Here is an 18818-nt window from a genome sequence, read left to right on the forward strand (position 1 = left end):
ATCCTCACTCACGGTTCACAGCTTCCACAGGGGCTCTCCACACAGTCCCCCCAGTTCAAAATGGCAGCTACAGGAAGCCCAAAATTTAGGTTGCCTGTTAGGCACTACTGCCAGGGTCTGCTTGGGCTTGTGGTAGCTTCTGCTCAGATTCTCTGTGCTGCTGCCACAGCACTGCTGAGATTTGCTTTAACACTTGATGAAAACAATCTGTGGAAATGTCTGAAACTAAGAATGGGTAGGAAGGTGTGCTTGAAGAAAAGGAGGAGGAGGAGATAGGACTTAATAGTTTCATGACTATGACAATTTCAGTTTGCTTCTGTCTCCTACCGTCCCCCAAGAGGCAGTAATAGAATAAGGTTCTAATAGCATAAAGAAAGTCAGCAAGGTGTATATGCACCCTGCTGACATTAATTGCCCTGCTGGAACCTTGACATGTAGGTTTCATAAATAATAAAAACTATGTAAAAGGATAAGGAAGACTCCCATTAAAGTTAATCATTACTAGAGAGCTGAGGAGGCTTCTACATAAAGGGTCAGGGATATTATTTAAAGTCAGTCCAACATACTGTGCTTTTTTTTATAGCATCCCACGATGCTAACATTACAGTGTGATTAAAAAAGCAATTATGAAGAAGGAAAAAAAGATGGCCATTTTAGCACTTACGACTGTCACTGTAATCATCCACCAGTATAATTTCTTTGATAAGATGCACTGGGCTTTTTTTCAGTACACTGGATGAAAGAAAATGGAGAAAAAAAGAGTTTATATGACTGAGTGTTCATCACATTCAAGACTGTGCACTATGCTGTTCATAGTTACCTGATGATGGTTCGAAGTAAAGCTGATCTTGCTTCATTGTGAAACGTGATTACAACAGTAGTAGCTGGTAAGTCTACTCGCCATTGCTTCCGTCGGCATCTTTAAAGGAGATGAAAAAGATACCATAAGTTAAACATACAGTATTCAGTATTGTAATTCATATGTTTTCCATTGGTCTTGGAAGGGATATCTATATATATCCTGTGCTGTTTCACAATCTAATTCTTCTGATCAAGGCTGCAGAATATTTCTATGAACATGCATTATAAGTCAACCTATCCAAATACTGAGTGCAACAGGAGCTGAGAACGACAGTCTCAGTCACGGTGAAAGGCTACATATGTACACACTTTACACATCACATTTATTTTCTCTTTTTCTTTCTTATATGCTGCTTAGTGTAGGTCCCCACTGAGCAAAGTGTTAATTTTCTGCAATCTCTAATTTATTTATTTTTTTTGGCATTTTATATACCATCACTCCAAAAGAAGATCACAACGGTTTATAATATCCACATTCATATTCATGGTCAACGATCACATACTATGTACCAACATTCACCTTCTAGTTCAACACTACATCGTATACATATTCTAGTTCATAATTATAAATATTCTATAAAAATCCCTAATGAATAATGCTGCCTCCCGACCCAGAAAGGAAGTGAAAGCATTGCATTATGTACGCACGCACTGAACTAAATTATTTATTAGAGCAAAAGCACCAAGTACTACATATCAACAATTTTTCTGATCATGGCAAAACTCAATTTCTCCCTCAAAGATAACAGAATAAAAGGACATAGGAGAAGCACAGTGGTTAGAGAATGGAAATTAAAAAATGAAGTAACTTCTGTTACACCTAAAGTTAACATTTCTGCACGGGAGTACCTACATGAAGTTGCTATCCTTACCATAAGGCATGGGGGTAATCTGTATGGAGCGACAGTTATTACCTTAAGCAACCTACTAGGCAGACTGAATGGACCATTTTGGTCTTTATCAGCCATCTTAATATACATACATATACATATATACATATATACATATACATATATATATATATACACATATACATATATACATATATACATATACATATATATACATATACATATATATACATATACATATATATACATATACATATACATATATATATATATATATAGTTAAGAAGATTCTAATCTAGAGGTTTAAACATTTTCAATACAATAACATGCCATCCTGAATACTGACTTGATGTCTTCTTGTTTATTATAGGAATTACCCTGGGAATTTTTAATACTAAGAAGTAAATACCTCAAGGTTCTGCTTGTCACAATCTTGCAAACGTCCTACCTGGTCTATTATTACATTTATATAATTTTTCCTTATGATATTATACAGCTATTTCTTTAGATGAGCAAGCTTCAAGAACTTCAAAATAAATAAGATTGTATTGCAGACTGAGCTTTTTCCTGTAATAAAGAATTTACATTTGATCTTTTCATCTCATTGCTTTTTTCCTAATATGATTCAACTTAGTTTGCATTAACTCGAGTTGCTCTTTTTTATATTTATGAGCTGTGTAATGCATAATGTTACCTCAGTACAGTTCTAGCAGTTTCCCAGAATAATTTAGGTTCCATGTGTAGGTCACAATTATCCTTTGCAAACATATCACTCAGGTATTCTATAAAATCTAAATCTTGAAATACAGAATTCAACCTCCAAGCATATAAAGATCTTTTTTTTTTCCTATACTAACATAACAAATGAGGATATTATCTGACACTGGATTTGCTCCAGTATCTACAGATTTAACCTGATGATATAATTCTTGAGAAATGATAAATCAGTTCTGGAATAGTTAACATATACATGTGAATCAAAAATAAAATCGTTATCCCCACAATGCAGCAGTCTCCAAATATCCAAAAGATGTAACTTCAGATAAGAAATTTGTACCTCTTTGCCTATCCATTCTAATAAACCTCTGACTTGGGGATACATCTGTAACCCCATCCCAGGGAGCTTACTATTATTTTTACCAGTTTGGAAAAGGAGTTTTTCTGTCCATATAAAGGATACCTTGCTCACCTGGGAACTCTACTTATCCAAGCACTGAAGGGCGGAGGTCTCCCTTGCCCTGGTATAGAGATTCCTGGTGTTGAGTCCAATCCTCTCTCTCCCCTAGGGATAAAAAATCCTGATGGGTGCCTCAATTCTCAAAAATTGTCCTTACTCTAGGTTAGGTGATCTTCTACAGGTCTTCTTTTTCCCCTTTCTCTGCATCCCAGATGGAAGGAATCCACTTGGAATAGGCAGCTCTTACTGCTCCAATACAGGAAGGAAAATGCAGTCAAAAATCTTCCTCCTGGAACTCACAAACCAAAGTCTTTTCCCTTCCAACAAAAGATAACACCAGAGTTCCTCCTTAAAGCAGGTCACCACCATAACTCTTTCTCGTCGAGGGTGCAAAGGGGCAGGTCCTCCTTACCAAGGTCAGCTGAGACACAGGGATCCCCGTGCCCAGAGCCCAGGTGATACCCAAGGGTCTCAAGGATTCTACCATGAAAAAATGTAAAAACCTGAAAATCAACCCAGAAGGAAATCCCAAGCAGCCAGTGAGCAGACTGGATGCAATCACTCTTGATTCTGATCAGGTTCCTTAGGGAGGGTGTGTGCCTGGATCCTCCAAGTAGGCTTGAAATGTTCCTACCACCTCTTGCACAATCCAGTGGGAGCACTGAGAGGAGAAGATCACCTTGCTGGTGGCTGAAAGGAATCAGTACGTTTTGCTTGGGAATTTTTATTTTTTTTTAAATATTGGGGCGAAGTAAACTATTGGGATATATTTAGGGTGTTTGTGCTTTTAATAGTCAATAAAGCAGCGAATAAACAGAAGTTAGTGAGTTTGTATGTTATAAAAAAAAAGATAGCCAGAGCTAGAAATAAGCTAGGAGCAGTGTATACCTAAGTTGAAAGGTTGAAAAGTTCAGTTACTCAATGGGAGATTTCAATTACTCCAATATTGACTGGGTAAATGTATCATCGAGACATGCTAGAGAGATAAAGTTCCTTGATGGAATAAATGACAGTTTTATGGAGCAATTGGTTCAGGAACTGACAAGAGAGGGAGCAATTTTAGATCTAATTCTCAGTGGAGCACAGGATTTGGTGAGAGAGGTAATGGTGGTGGGGGTCGCTTGGCAATATAGTGATCATAATATGATCAAATTTGAATTAACGACTGGAAGGGGGACAGCAAGCAGATAAATGGCTCTAGTGCTAAACTTTCAAAAGGAAAACTTCGATAAAATGAGAAAAATAGAAAAAAACTGAAAGGAGCAGCTACAAAGGTAAAAAGTGTGCAAGAGGCATGGAGATTGTTAAAAAAAAAAAAAAATACCACCCTAGAAGCACAGTCCAGATGTATTCCACACATTAAGAAAAGTGGAAGGAAGGCAAAACGATTACAGGTATGGTTAAAAGGTGAGGTGAAAGAGGCTATTTTAGCCAAAAGATCTTCATTCAAAAATTGGAAGAAGGATCCAACAGAAGAAAACAGGATAAAGCATAAGCATTGGCAAGTTAAATGTAAGACACCGATAAGACAGGCTAAGAAAGAATTTGAAAAGACGTTGGCCATAGACGCAAAAAAATCACAGAAAAACATTTTAAAATATATCCAAAGAAGAAAGCCTGCGAGGGAGACAGTTGGATTGTTAGATGATCAAGGGGTTAAAGGGGCATTTAGAGAAGATAAGGCCATTGCAGAAAGATTAAATGATTTCTTTGGTTCAGTGTTTATTGAAGAGGATGTTGGGGAGATAACCATTCCGGGGAAGGTTTTCATGGGTAATGATTCAGATGGACTGAACCAAATCACGGTAAACCTAAAAGATGTGGTAGACCTGATTCACAAACTGAAGAGTAGTAAATCACCTAGATCGGATGGTATACACTGCAGCGTTCTGAAGGAACTAAAAAATGAAATTTCAGACATATTAGTAAAAATTTGTAACCTTTCATTAAAATCATCCATTGTACCTGAAAGACTGGAGGGTAGCTAATGTAAACCCAATATTTAAAAAGGGTTCCAGGGGTGATCCCTGAAACTACAGACCAGTTAGCCTGACTTCAGTGCCAGGAAAAATAGTGGAATGGGTTCTAAAGATCAAAATCACAGAGCATACAGAAAGACATGGTTTAATGGAACAAAGTCAGCATGGCTTTACCCAAAGCAAGTCTTGCCTCACAAATCTGCTTCTCTTTTTTAAAGGGGTTAATAAACATGTAGATATAGGTGAAACGGTGGAATTAGTGTATTTGGACTTTCAGAAGGCATTTGACAAGTTCCTCATGAGAGGCTACTAAGAAAAGTAAAAAGTCAAGGGGTATGTGGCAATATCCATTATTGGATTATAAACTGGTTAAGAGACAAGAAACAGAGAGTAGGATTAAATGGACAATTTTCTCAGTGGAAAAAGGTATACAGTGGAGTGCTTCAAGGATCTGTAGTAGGACCTGTGCTTTTCAATATATTTATAAATGATTTGGAAAGGAATACGACGAGTGAGGTAATCAAATTTGCAGATGATACAAAATTCAGAGAAGTTAAATCACAAGCAGGTTGTGATAAATTGCAGGAGGACCTTGTGAGACTGGAAAATTGGGCATCCAAATGGCAGATGAAATTTAATGTGGATAAGTGGAAGGTGATGCATATAGGGAAAAATAACCCATGCTATAGTTACATGATGTTAGATTCCATATTAGGAGCTACAACTCAAGAAAGATCTAGGCGTCATAGTGGATAATACATTGAAATAGTCGGCTCAGTATGCTGCGGCAGTCAAAAAAGCAAACAATGTTAGGAATTATTATGAAGGGAATGGTGAATAAAATGGAAAATATCATAATGCCTCTGTATCGGCTCCATGGTGAGACCGCACCTTGAATACTGTGTACAATTATGGTCTCCACATCTCAAAAAAGATAGTTGCGATGGAGAAGGTACAAAGAAGGGCAACCAAAATGGTAAAGGGAATGGAACAGCTCCCCTATAAGAAAAGACTAAAGAGGTTAGGACTTTTCAGCTTGGAGATGAGATGGCTGAGGGGAGCTATGATAGAGGTGTCTAAAATCATGAGAGGTCTAGAATGGGAAAATGTGAATCGGTTATTTACTCTTTCGGATAATAGGATGACTAGGGGGCACTTCATGAAGTTAGCACGTAGCACATTTAAAACTAATCGGAAAAGATTCTTTTTCACTCAACGCACAATTAAACTCTGGAATTTGTTGTTAGTGTAGCTGGGTTTAAAACAAGGTTTAGATTAGTTTTTTGCAGGAGAAGTCCATTACCTGCTATTAATCAAGTTGACTTAGAAAATAGCCACTGCTATTACTAGCATCAGTAGCATGGGATATACTTAGTGTTTGGTTACTTGCCAGGTACTTATAGCCTGGATTGGCCACTGTTGGAAACAGGATGCTGGGCTTGATAATTGCATGGTCTGACCCAGTATGGCATGTTCTTATGGTTGGTACTGCCTGTTTGGTCTTCTCTAGCAGTAAGGTTTCTTATAGTAAAAATATAACCTTCGCGATTGCCCCTATGATGTGGACATTACATTCTGCTCTTTTATCTGGGAGACCATTTCCCTTAATTTGTCTCCAAAAAGGTTGTCTCCACAGCAGGGAAGGTCAGCTAGTTCTTCATGGACATATTCCCTGATGGCAGTCGTTCTGAGCCACACCATTCTGCGTGCCACAATCGATGCAGCAGAGGTGCGGGCGGAGATGTCAAAGGCTTTGTATACCAATTGTAGGAGGTGTCATAATTCCTCCTCTAAGTCGTGTAGTGGTTGAGGTGTTTGCTTCCCAGAATCTGATCTCACAAATGGTTTCAACATCTGCTCACATTCGTACAAGTATTGTGTGTTATAAAACTGGTCCTGTTGGATTCCTGGATTTAGCATGGAATTTTGAAAACCTTGTGACCAAAGTTATCCAACTGCTTGTGGTCTTTTCCTGGGGGGAGTGTTTGAATGTAGTCTGGACTTCGTTGTTTTCATCGCAGATTCTACCACTACTGAGATGTGTGGAATTTGAACTATTCCAAGGTGAGATTACATTTTTAGGCGGAATTTTAGATCTATCTTCTGTGCGATCGGCAATCCTGAATAGGTGGACACCCATGTTTTGACCATCATTGCATATAGTATTTTATGTAGGTATTGAACATTATTCACTCAGCACATAGTTAAGCTCTGGAATTCATTACCAGAGGATGTGGTTATCGCAGTTAGTGTAACTGGGTTTAAAAAAGGTTTGGTTAAGTTCCTAGAGGAAAAATCCATAAACTATTATGGTAATTAATAAGCAATAGTAGCTTGTGATTTACCTAATATTTGGGTACTTGCGACTTGGATTGGTCACTGTTGGAAGCAGGATACTGGGCTTGATGGACCCTTGGTCTGACCCAGTATGGCATATCTTATGTAAGAGTTCTGTCAGTATATCTAGAATCTTTAAGATGCCCAAATTTCAGATCTCGGGTCTGGAATGTGCACCTCCACATTTAGGACAGTATCCACCTACAAACTTGGAGTAAGTAAGGTCTTCTAAAGGTGAATACATCTCTGGTGGGTGTGAGGAAGGATCTGAGGGAATTCCTGTTGAACTGCCCGGAGAAGTTACTGGAGAAACATTTTTCATATACCGGGGAATCTTGCGAAGCGTCTCCCTCTATTTGTGGAAGCAGTTCTCAAATGTCTTCAGGTGGTGCAGCGTTTGAAGAATCCTGTACTAGAGACTGTTGTCCAACAAGGAAAACTACAGCATGTATTGTTGCTAATAAATCGTTTGGATCCTGAAGAGATGTGAAAAAATTCTTCAGTATAGTAGTGATTTGTTCCATGGCCTGCGATAACGTAGAGCCCAGAGTAAAAGAAAGACTCTTCTCAATAGGTGGGATTGCTTTAGGAGGGTGTTGAGGAGATGGGATAGCTGGCATTAAAATAGAAGTAAAAGTGGTTGGTTCTGTGACTGCCTATTTATTCCTTTTCACTAGTTCCTCTTCAAAATGAGAATGTTTCCTCTTGTAAGAAGCTGAAGACAGATTGCAGTAAACCCTCCTACCACTCTGAGAAGAAAATGATGAAGGGCTGGAGTGAGGAAGGCCCAGGAAAGGTGATAAACCACCCTGGTCCAATACATTTTCCACCTCTGATTCCTCTTGGATCATCATGATTTCTTCTGTTCTGTTTCTTTGCAGAGCATGCGCCCGTTCTATGGGATCTGCCTGTCTCTTTTTAGCTTGTGTGGTAGAGGAGGAAGCAGCTGCAGATGTTCTTGTCTCTCCAGTGCTTGTTCATTCCTTTTGTTTTAAAGAATGGCCAGGATGCTTTTGCTTCGAAGCATTGCTCTTCATTATGCACTGGTTGCATCGATGCGTCATCACACCTTATAGTCACCTGTATGGCATGCGTTGACTGCATTGATGCAACATGAAGCCTTGAGTCCTGCATCAGCTGCGCCAAAGCCTGATGCCCTATGCTGTAGTGTTGCACCATGCACCGGTCTGTTGTGCAGCTTGTGCACGCACTTTTGCGCCTTTTCAACACTGTTTACATGATGGGTCCTTTACTGTCTGCATCAAGGTCCTCGGCACTGATTCTGGAACTTTTTAGGGTCTCCTTTGTACATTACTGGTCCAATAGAAGATGCCCTCTTTGAACAGATGGGTGATGAGACTTAGGCCCTGGACATGACTGAGTCGACTTACCAACCCGAGGAGGGGAAGAAAGGTTTCCCGTTTCTAAAGATCCTTTACCTTCTTCCCTTAGTTGGGCAATTTTTTTGGGCAGGCTGCCTTTGGGCCTGGGTAGACATCCATCCGCAGATCTTCCAGGTCATTTGGTCATTTTCCGGGCCTAGGCAAATAACAATAATTATGTCTATCTGTCACAATCATAATATGCCCACATTGGCAGTATTTAAAGCCAGGCATTTTTCTAGACATAATGAACTTAAAAAGTGCTGTTTCGGGGATCACATAGCAAATTAAAGAAAAAAAAATGTAGGAAAGAAGTCAATCCACACCACCACAGTGCAGAAAAAAACAAACTGAGGAGAAACAGAGGATTCCACGGGAACGGCTATGCAGGCTCAGTACAGCAAAGCTTTGAAGCTTGGAGAGATAGCTCCGCCCCCGTTCCACTGGATGACATCACCCAGAAAGCATGACTAATTCAGCCAGCTCATCAACAGAAAAATGACATTCCCCTCAGTATCAAATAAGTAAGCAATAACTGGCAGACCCTGTTGACACCAATGGACAAAGGTCCTTCGCTCTATACCTGGCAAAAAAATCCCATTACCAACAATAGGTAAGAAGGGAGACACCCAAAAAATTAAGTGAAACTTAGCGGTCAACCAAGTTTTTTTTTCCTGTCACAACCAAAATATGTTTTTTCAAAGGGTCTGATAATTGAGATGTACCAGCATGTAAGGCATATCTTAACTGTAAAGGAAAAACTACAGCCAACAAACTTGGAATCACAGTAATAGGAAGTATCCATTAACTAGTCTCCTACCCAACTAAGATTTGCACTATAATTATAAAGACTAATATCAGGGAGCCTCATCCCTTCCAGTTTCCAAGGGACCATCCATTGTAACAGAGGTTTCCCAACTCTCCTTAAAAAATGTCCAAGCTCGCTATAAAGTACATCCATTTTATCTAGTATAAGAGGTAGGATGCCATTTAGGAAAAATATGTATATATGCAAAGATTTCTCACTAATGAAACATTGGAATGGCATATTTAACTGTGCTAATGGCCCTGCAACCATCATAGTGCAGGGCCACTAGCACAGTTAAATATGCCATTCTAATGTTTCATTAGTGAGAAATCTTTGCATATATACATATTTTTCTTCTCTCACATTTAGAGGTTTGTCTTTGTTTTTGTATTTAGGAAAAATAGTCATCTTAAATAATTGTATCCTGCCTTCTAAAGAAATATTTAAATGAATCCATGTCTTTAAGAAGTATTTAGTCGCTTGTAATGTAGCAACATTCAAAAGTAGAGAAAATTAAGATCACAGGGAGCCATATATCCAGGTATTTCATTTCGCATTCAGACCATTTAAGAGGAAAATCCCCTACCCAATCTTTAGCACTCCAATAACCAACAGCCATCACTTCTGATTTCTCTAGGTGCAACCATAAACCTGCTTGTTTGCCATAGCAATCAATCTCCCCCAATAGTACCTGCAAAGAGTGGTGAGAATCCAATAAGTGAAAAAGTAAATCATCCACAAAAGCATACATTTTAAAAGTGCTGTCCCCAAATGAGATTCCAGGGATACATACATTCTTAGTTACTTTCCGCAAAAACGGGGAGAGAGTGGGCATCCCTGACGACTGCCTGCTGTAGAACAAAATCCTCTGGGAAGTCCCCATTCACCAATATTCTTACTCTAGGTTGATTATATAAGAACATAAGAAAATGCCATACTGGGTCAGACCAAGGGTCCATAAAGCCCAGCATCCTGCCTCCAACAGTGGCCAACCCAGGCCACAAGAACCTGGCAAGTACCCAAAAACCAAGTCCATTCCATGTCACCACTGCCAATGGCAGTGGCCATTCTCCAGGTGAACTCAATAGCAGGTAATGGACTTCTCCTCCAAGAACTTATCCAATCCTTTTTTAAACACAGCTATACTAACTGCACTAACCACATCCTCTGGCAACAAATTCCAGAGTTTAATTGTGCGTTGAGTAAAAAAGACCTTTCTCCGATTAGTTTTAAATGTGCCCCATGCCAACTTCATGGAGTGCCCCCTAATCTTTCTACACTCCGAAAGAGTAAATAACCGATTCACATCTACCCGTTCTAGACCGTTTAGCCAGTTCGCAATCCACGAAAGGACATCGCCACCTATCCCATGACTTTTTACTTTTCCTAGAAGCCTCTCATGAGGAACTTTGTCAAACGCCTTCTGAAAATCCAAGTATACTATATCTACCGGTTCACCTTTATCCACATGTTTATTAACTCCTTCAAAAAAGTGAAGCAGATTTGTGAGGCAAGACTTGCCCTGGGTAAAGCCATGCTGACTTTGTTCCATGTATATAATCTAAAAAAAATAACCCTGGAACCCATACTCGTGCAAAGCATCAAACAATTCCAGTCTATTCTATCAAAAGCCTTTTTGGCATCAAAACTTATAAGTAATGATTTTAACTTTTCCTGGGAACTATATTCCATGGACGCCAAGACTTTATGGATATTGAAACCATATGTCCACCTTTAGTTCACCCCACTTGTTCTGCGGAAATCTGCAGTCAGCTACTCAAGACATCCTAGGTCAGTGATGGCAAACGCCAGTCTTCGAGTGCCACAAACAGGCCAGGTTTTCAGAATATCTACAATGAATATGAAATTAGAAAGATTTCCATGCACCACCTCCTTTGCATGTAAACCTATCTCATGCATATTCATTATGGATATCTTGAAAACCTGGCCTGTTTGTAGCACTCTAGGACTGGCATTCGCTGTCACTGTCCTAGATGTTCGTTCTCCTAAGTTCACTTGCTTAAATGAAACACAAGAGCATGCTTTGTCCATCGCAGGCCCGTTCTTTTGGAACTCTCTACCGCTCTCAGTCAGGAACATCAGTGAACCAAAAATATTCAAACGGGTACTGAAAATGTTTTTATTGAAGCAAGCATTTGAGATCACAGACTAGCCTCTTCAGTTTCCATCTGTCAGTAATATTTCAATCATCTGAGGCTCTTTGTATGTGATTTTTTTCCACTTAGGTATCAGTTATTGTCAGTCTGTTATGTTCTTTTTTTTTTTTGTTATTTTTGTTTTTATTTTATTTATTTGATGAGTTTTATATACCGTTATTATTTATGATTGTAAACCGCCCCAAACATTCTGGAGAGTATAGAATATAAATTATTTTAAATATATAAAGAAGGCAGAATCCTTGCCAGCCGATCAGCCAAGATTTTTGTTAACAATTTATCATCAAAATTAAGTAGGAAGATCGGTCTATAAGAGTCAAGTAATAAAGGGTCTCATCCTGCTTTAGGTAAAAGTATGATATTTGCAGTATTAATCCCCAAAGAAAATGCTCCTACTTCCAATAAAGCTGCATACATTTTTACTAAAGGGGGGCATAACTGACCAGTCAAGATTTTTTAAAATTCTCCAGACCTTATGTAAAGGAGAATTCTTTATTGCTGCATAAATCTCCAAAGGTGTCAAAGGGGACTTTAAATTCTTAACCGTGAACTTCAGAAGATCAACAGAGTAAAAGGATCATCTAAACGTTCTTTATTAAAGTCTGCAAACTCCCTCCATTTGGCAAGAAAATAAGAATGAAAAGCTTTATCTTGATACAGATATGAAGGAAATTTCCAATGACTATTGTCTCTAGAAATAGTAAACCCATCTAAAGTTACCCACACAGGGGCATGGTCACAGATTTCTAATGGGCCAATATCAGCATTCACAACCTTCTGAAAAAATGATTCTGAAAGTAATAATCTAATCTAATCTGGCTTTAGTCTCTTGCGCCCTAGTAAGTGAAGTCAATCTTCAACGGATCAAGATTCCTCCACACATCTAATAAATGTAAATAACATAAATAATGTATGTCTCGCTGTTGATCTTGCAACTTAGCAGGTTTAGCAGGAGCCTTATAAAGTTCTGGGTCTGACACAATATTGAAATCTCCTCTCAGAAGGATTGGAATATGCGAATATTTAGAAAGTAAGTAATTTATTTACTTAGGGTTTTTATATACCGACATTCATCAGGGATTTCACATCAGTTTACAGTAAACGTTAAACTGCATATAATATGCACTTGACAAGTAACAAGAGAGCAGGTACATATGAATCAATTAACAGAATACATGCCTAAATGATATATGTATGAGACAGTGCAGTTGAATTATAAAGGTAATTTATGTACAGAGTAGTAGGGTTATTTACAATCAATTACAAGGCTATTCAATATGGGGACATCTTAAGAGAGTGAAGCAGAGGAAGCGTGCTGGGAGTGTATGGGGTGTAGGATTAGGTGTATGCTTGTGTGAACAATCATGTCTTTAGTTTTGTTTTTTTTAAGGTTTTTAGGCAGTCCTCCTGGCGAAGGTCTACGGGCATTTTGTTCCATAGGGCAGGACCAGCTATGGAGAGTGCACGTGCTCTGGTAGATGCCAGGTTGTTGTTTCTAGGGTAGGGTGTGCATATGGAAGCAAGATATTGGTTTCTGGTTGGTTTAGAGGGTTCGTGGAATACTAGTTAATCATTGAACCAGTTCATTTCAGGGTTGTGGAGAGCCTTATTGTATGATGGAAAGAGTTTTGTACTGGATTCAGGATGCGATGGGGAGCCAGTGCAGTTCCTTAAGTACGGTTGAAATGTGTTCGTTTCTGCACGTGTTGATAAGTATCCGTGCAACTGTGTTTTGTAGAATTTGTAGAGGATGTATGGAGTTTTTGGGTAAGCCTAGAAGAAGTGAGTTACAATAATCAATTTTAGAAAATATTGTAGTTTTTAGTACTGTACGAAAGTCTGGTTGGTGGAGTAAAGGTTTTAATTTCTTTAGGGTGTGTAATTTAAAAAAGCATTCTTTCAGGGTGGTGTTAATGAATTTCTTGAGGTTGATTTGGCTGTCTAGCATGACCCCTAGATCTCGTACCTGTTGGGAGAAGGGGATTGGTAGAGATTGGGGGGCGAAGTAGGGGGAGGTTATTAGGCTGATTTTGTGGGGAGATAAGCATTATCTTGGTTTTTGCCGTGTTAAGGACAAGGTGAATGTTGGATAGGAGTTTGTTAATAGCTAGAAGGGTTGATTCCCAGATGTTCATAGCTTTAGGAAGGGTGTCAGATATTGGGATAAGAATCTGAACATCGTCTGCATAAATATAGTGGGGAAGCTTGAGGTAAGATTTATTTATTTATTTATTTATTTATTTATTTAGAGTTTTTATATACCGACATTCTTGAAGAAAATATCAAATCATGTCGGTTTCCATTGAAACAGAACAATCGCGGTTATGGCATTACATTAAAACAAGTCGTCAAATAACAAATATTGATAACAAGTATAAATAGAACAGCAAATATAAATAACAAATATAAATAACAATATAAAACAAATATAAATAGAACAGCAAACAGTGGTAATAGGTAGCAAGTTGACAAATATCTAATATAAATAGAACCGCAAAATAGTGGTGATAGGCGTTACATGAAATAAGGCGTCAAAAAGGGTATCACTATGAACCTGAGAATTAAATAGGGCGTAAGCGGGGGCCCTAAAGGAGAGCGGGTAGCAGTGAGGAGAGAGGGATAGGAGGAGTGGGCTGAAGAACAGAGGGAGGGAGGAGGGAGAAGAGGGAAGGAAAGGGTGGCATTAAGTCATGCTAAGGGGAACATGTTGAGAAGGTAGGGGACAATCATGAGTCCCCCTAATGTTCTGTTATTACCTTTGACCAGTGTCCGAGTGTTCTTGAGACTCCGGGAAAGCTTGTCTGAAGAGCCATGTTTTGAGTTGTTTCTTGAATGTTTGGAGACATGGTTCTTGGCGAAGCTCCGGAGGCAGCGAATTCCAAAGGGTGGGCCCTGCTGTAGAAATTGCGGGTTTTCTTAAAGTGGTTTTGACCGGTGGTGCGTATAGTGATCCTTTATAGGCGTTTCTGATTGGTCTGTCAGATGTGTGTGGTCGGAGTGGAGAGCTTAGTTTGAGATGTGCGATGCCGTGAATTTCCTTGTGAATCTTCAAAACTTTGAAGGTGATCCTGGATTTTATGGGAAGCCAATGAAGGCTGTGTAGGATGGGTGTAATGTGAGCTCTTTTATTTGAGTTGGTGAGTATCCTAGCCGCAGCATTTTGGAACATTTTGGACCAGATAGGAGATGATAGAGCGGTAGGAGGTAAATGTTGAAAAGAGTGGAGGATAGCGAGGAACATTGTGGGACTCCTTGGACAAGGGGTATAGGTTTGGACTCGTGGTTTCCAATTTTGACTTTGTAGTTTCGATTACTGAGATATGATTTAAACCAATTATGAGCAGCACCTGTGATTCCAATTTCGTGAAGTCATTGCAGGAGGATATTGTGGCTGATTGTGTCAAATGCTGAGGATATGTCTAAGAAGGCTAGAATATATGAATGTCCTTTATCTAGGTCTTAAATGAGTCGGTCTGACAAGGAAAGGAGGGGGGTTTCAGTACTACGAAATTTCCGAAATCTGTACTGAAATGGAGAGAGTAGGTGTGAGTCATCAAGGTATTCAGTGAGTTGCTTAATGATCGTTTTTTCAAGAATTTTTGAGATGAAGGGGAGGTTTGAGATGGGGCGATAGTTAGACGGGTCGGTGGGGTCAAGCTTGGGTTTCTTCAGTATTGGCTTGACTATTGCTTGAGTGGGTTGGGTACTAGGCCTGAGGAGATAGAGGCATTTATAATGCTCGCTATGGGCTGGGCTATGGAGAGTAGGTGTTTAGTAGGGATTTAGTAGTAGTGTTTAGTAGGGATTGGGTCAGAGGGGTGGGAGGATAGTCTGGATTTCTTAAGGAATGATTCAATTTCCAGAGCAGTTGTGTATTCTAAGATGGTCAGGCCGGGTTGTGGAGGCTTCTTGTAAGTTTTGATTGGTTGCAGAGGAGGAAGGGAAATGTGTAAGCAGTTTATTGACTTTGTCTTGGAAGAATAGTGCGAGTTCCTCGCACTTGGTTTTGGCTACATCCTCCGGTATAACTGCCGGTGTCGATGTGGTTAATGAGGCAACGTAATTATAGAGGGCTCGCGGGTTGTATTGGAATTGGTGGATTCTGGAGGAGTAGAAGTCCCTTTTGGCTTTATTTAATCTATCCCTGTAGCAGTGTAAGGAGGATTTGAATCGGGCAAGAAGTGTGGGGGTGGGATCTTTGCGCCAGGACTTTTCAGTTTTTTTGAGGTTACGTTTCATGTCTTTTAGATCTTGTGTTTACCAGGGTTTCTTTTTGTTTTGTGGGTTTATATGTCTAGATTGCAATGGGCAGATCTTGTTGGCCACAGTATTTGTAATGTTGTGCCATGATGATAGGGCAGAGTCTGGATCTGACAGGTCGAGGTTGTTTAGCGTGTCGGAGAGGGCCAAGATGAGGTCGTCTCTGTTGCATGTTTTTCTGTAGTATATGGTGTTGCCTGAGGTCAGATGATTAGGATGGTTCCTTATAGAGCAGGATGTTTTTATGAGGTAATGGTCGGACCAGGGGACTGGCATGCATGTGGGAGGGTCTGTTTGTATCTGAGAATTAGTGAAAATAAGGTCGAGGGAATGACCCGCTTTGTGGGTAGGCGAGTTGATGTTCTGTTTATTAAATCGAGGATAATGTTGCATGAGGTAGTTTGAGGTGTACTGTCAACATGAAGATTCACGTCACCAAGAATGATTGCTGGGGTGTCAATGGATATGTTTTTTGCAATATATTCAATAAAGGAGGACGGGTTCTTATCAAGAGTTCCTGGGGGGGGGGGGGGGGGGGGAGTAGACTAGACAGATTTGTAGTGTTGGGGATTTAAAGAGGCCAATTTCAAGTTTGGTTGGAGGAGTGATAGGTTGGTGTATCATGTTAAGTTCCTTTTTTACGGATAGTAGGATACCTCCTCTTTTGGGGGGCCTTGGGATTGAGAAGATATTGTAAGAGTTGGTGGGGAGTTGGTTAAGAAGTACGGTGTCCGTTTCCTTAAACCAGGTTTCGGTAATAGCACATATGTCCGGGTTTTCATCGATGAGGAGGTCGTTAAGGATGGAAGTTTTTTTACTTAGTGATTGTGCGTTAAATAGGATGCGTGAAAGGGCGGCCATGCTGAAGATTTGGGTGATGGGGGGGGGGAAATCATGGTAGGTAGGATGGGTTTAAGGAATGATGGATGCCGTAGGTAGGGGGTTGGGGGTGGCCTGTGTTTGAGTGTATGGATGTTATGTAGTTGCATGTTGGAGGAGAGGGTGTAGAGGGGTATAGGAATGTATGGGATACTGTAGATGATTACCACTGCCGGAGAGAGAGTGGATAGGGGTATCAAGGGATTCTCGGAGTACAGATATAGTAAAAGATGAAGGGGCAGCACGAAGGGGCACACTAAGGGGCAGGCCCCTTAGTCGCGCACCTTCGGCTCGCGATGCACGGCGGCATGGGTCAGGCGGCATGGGTCCGGTCGAGCGGGTTGGACGGCTGCCGCAGCAAGAAGGATGGAAGGGCTCACCGCAAGGCCTTTTCTGGGGCTCCCCCGTTGCTCTGTGTGTCGTCTATGGCGCCATCGATGACGTCGGCGGTCTTGGGCGGCGGCCTCAGAAGGCTTCGGAGGGCGCAGGAGTGAGGTAAGCCTTGGGTTGCTGTCCTCCGCCGGCATGTCTCAGGTCACTGTCCCTCCCGCGTGGGGCTAAGGCGTCGGATGGGTGTCTCTTGGGTCAGTGGGCCTCGGATCGGCGTCCTTCGATGGCGCGCCGGCGTGGGTCGGGCGGCACGGGTCCGGTCGAGCGGGTCGGACGGCTGCCGTGGCAAGAAGGATGGAAGGGCTCACCGCAGGGCCTTTTCTGGGGCTCCCCCGCTCTGTGTGTCGTCTGTGGCGTCTTCGATGACGTCGGCCTCAGGAGGCTTCGGAGGGCGCAGGAGTGAGGTAGGCAAAAAACTTTTGTGAATAATTATTAGGAGCATATATACTTCCCAATAGCATATGGTTCCCAAATAGATACCCTTCTACAAAAATATACCTACCTTCCATATCCTTAAATGTTTTTACCGGGCAGTGTGAGTGGTGAGACCCTTATCCGGGATACAGAGGAGTCATCATGCCAGAGTCGGAGCAGCTGGGCTTGACCTGAGACCTCCTTGCCTGCAAACCCGAGACGTGACCTGAAGGCCCACGCGCCCATAAAATCAGCATGGGAGAGACTTTCGCTGCGGCGGTGTGAGTGGTGAGACCCTTATCCGGGATACAGAGGAGTCACTGTGCCAGAGTCGGAGCAGCTGGGCTTGACCTGAGACCTCCTTGCCTGCAAACCAGAGACGTGACCTGAACTCCGCCCCCCGACGCTTCTGACGTGAGCGGAAGGCCCACGTGCTCATAAAATCGGCATTGGAGCGGCGCACCGCAGCCACCGGCTTACCGCCAAGCCACGCGCCCTAAGGGGCGCACCAGCTTGGTCCGGCTTAGTCCGGAGCAGGACGGAGGAGCGGAGGGAAAGGAATTCTCACCCAACGCAGTTCGTCATGAGGAGATAACCAGCTACAACCCAGTGAGTAAAACATGAGAGGAAAAAAAAGTTTCTGTTTTGAATTATGCCTTCGAAAAGAAAGGGGAGAGTTCGGGTCCACCCCTCAGACCCTCCCCCAAATGCTAGTCAACGTTTGATTACAGCATATACTCCTGTGCCAGTGTCTGTAACAGAGGAGACTTGCCCCGCTACGGCGTTAGAGGTAGGAGCTCCTTCGCTGTCTGGGGATGTGACTCTGTCTCCTCCTGATCCTCGGCGCCTAATAAGGATGTCCCCCATTGACTCCCCCGTGTTTGCTGGTCAGCTGACAGCCGAAGAGGCTTCAGCTTTATCAACATGAGTAGAACTCGGGCGAGAGCTTCCCAGCCTACCAGAATCCCCCGAAGGTACCACGAGAGGAGTAGTAGGTGGTACTGTGGTGGTTACAACAACATCAACCCCTGAACAGGGAGTGGGAGATAGAAAGGGTAGGCTGGTGATGGTGGAAGAAAGTCTGGCCCGAAAAGTGGGCGTAGCAACTCACTATGTGATTCCAACTAAGCCAGCAATTGTGACACTTGACTCATTATGGGACTTAGTGGCTGGCTTGAGTAAAGCTCTAACTGAAACAAATGCAAATGTTGGAATCTTGAATAATAAGATGGAAAAAATAGAAGATAAACTTGAAAAAACTGAATCTAGATTAAATAAAATTGAAGCTGTAATAGAAAATAAT

General features: G+C 41.3%; 1 protein-coding gene across 1 annotated transcript in view; it reads right to left on the minus strand.

Annotated features, from left to right (window-relative positions):
- The window catches only part of GALNT2 (polypeptide N-acetylgalactosaminyltransferase 2), a 463548-nt gene that overhangs the window by 348048 nt on the left and 96682 nt on the right, over nucleotides 1-18818 (minus strand). Inside the window, exons 4-5 of the mRNA XM_029594179.1 lie at nucleotides 821-919; nucleotides 665-732 (exon numbers count right to left, since the gene is read on the minus strand). Of these exons, the coding sequence (XP_029450039.1) occupies nucleotides 665-732; nucleotides 821-919 (167 nt within the window). The remainder of the gene's footprint in view (nucleotides 1-664; nucleotides 733-820; nucleotides 920-18818) is intronic.

This window comes from Rhinatrema bivittatum, chromosome 3 (genome assembly GCF_901001135.1).
Source record: "Rhinatrema bivittatum chromosome 3, aRhiBiv1.1, whole genome shotgun sequence".
Lineage (NCBI taxonomy): Eukaryota > Metazoa > Chordata > Amphibia > Gymnophiona > Rhinatrematidae > Rhinatrema > Rhinatrema bivittatum.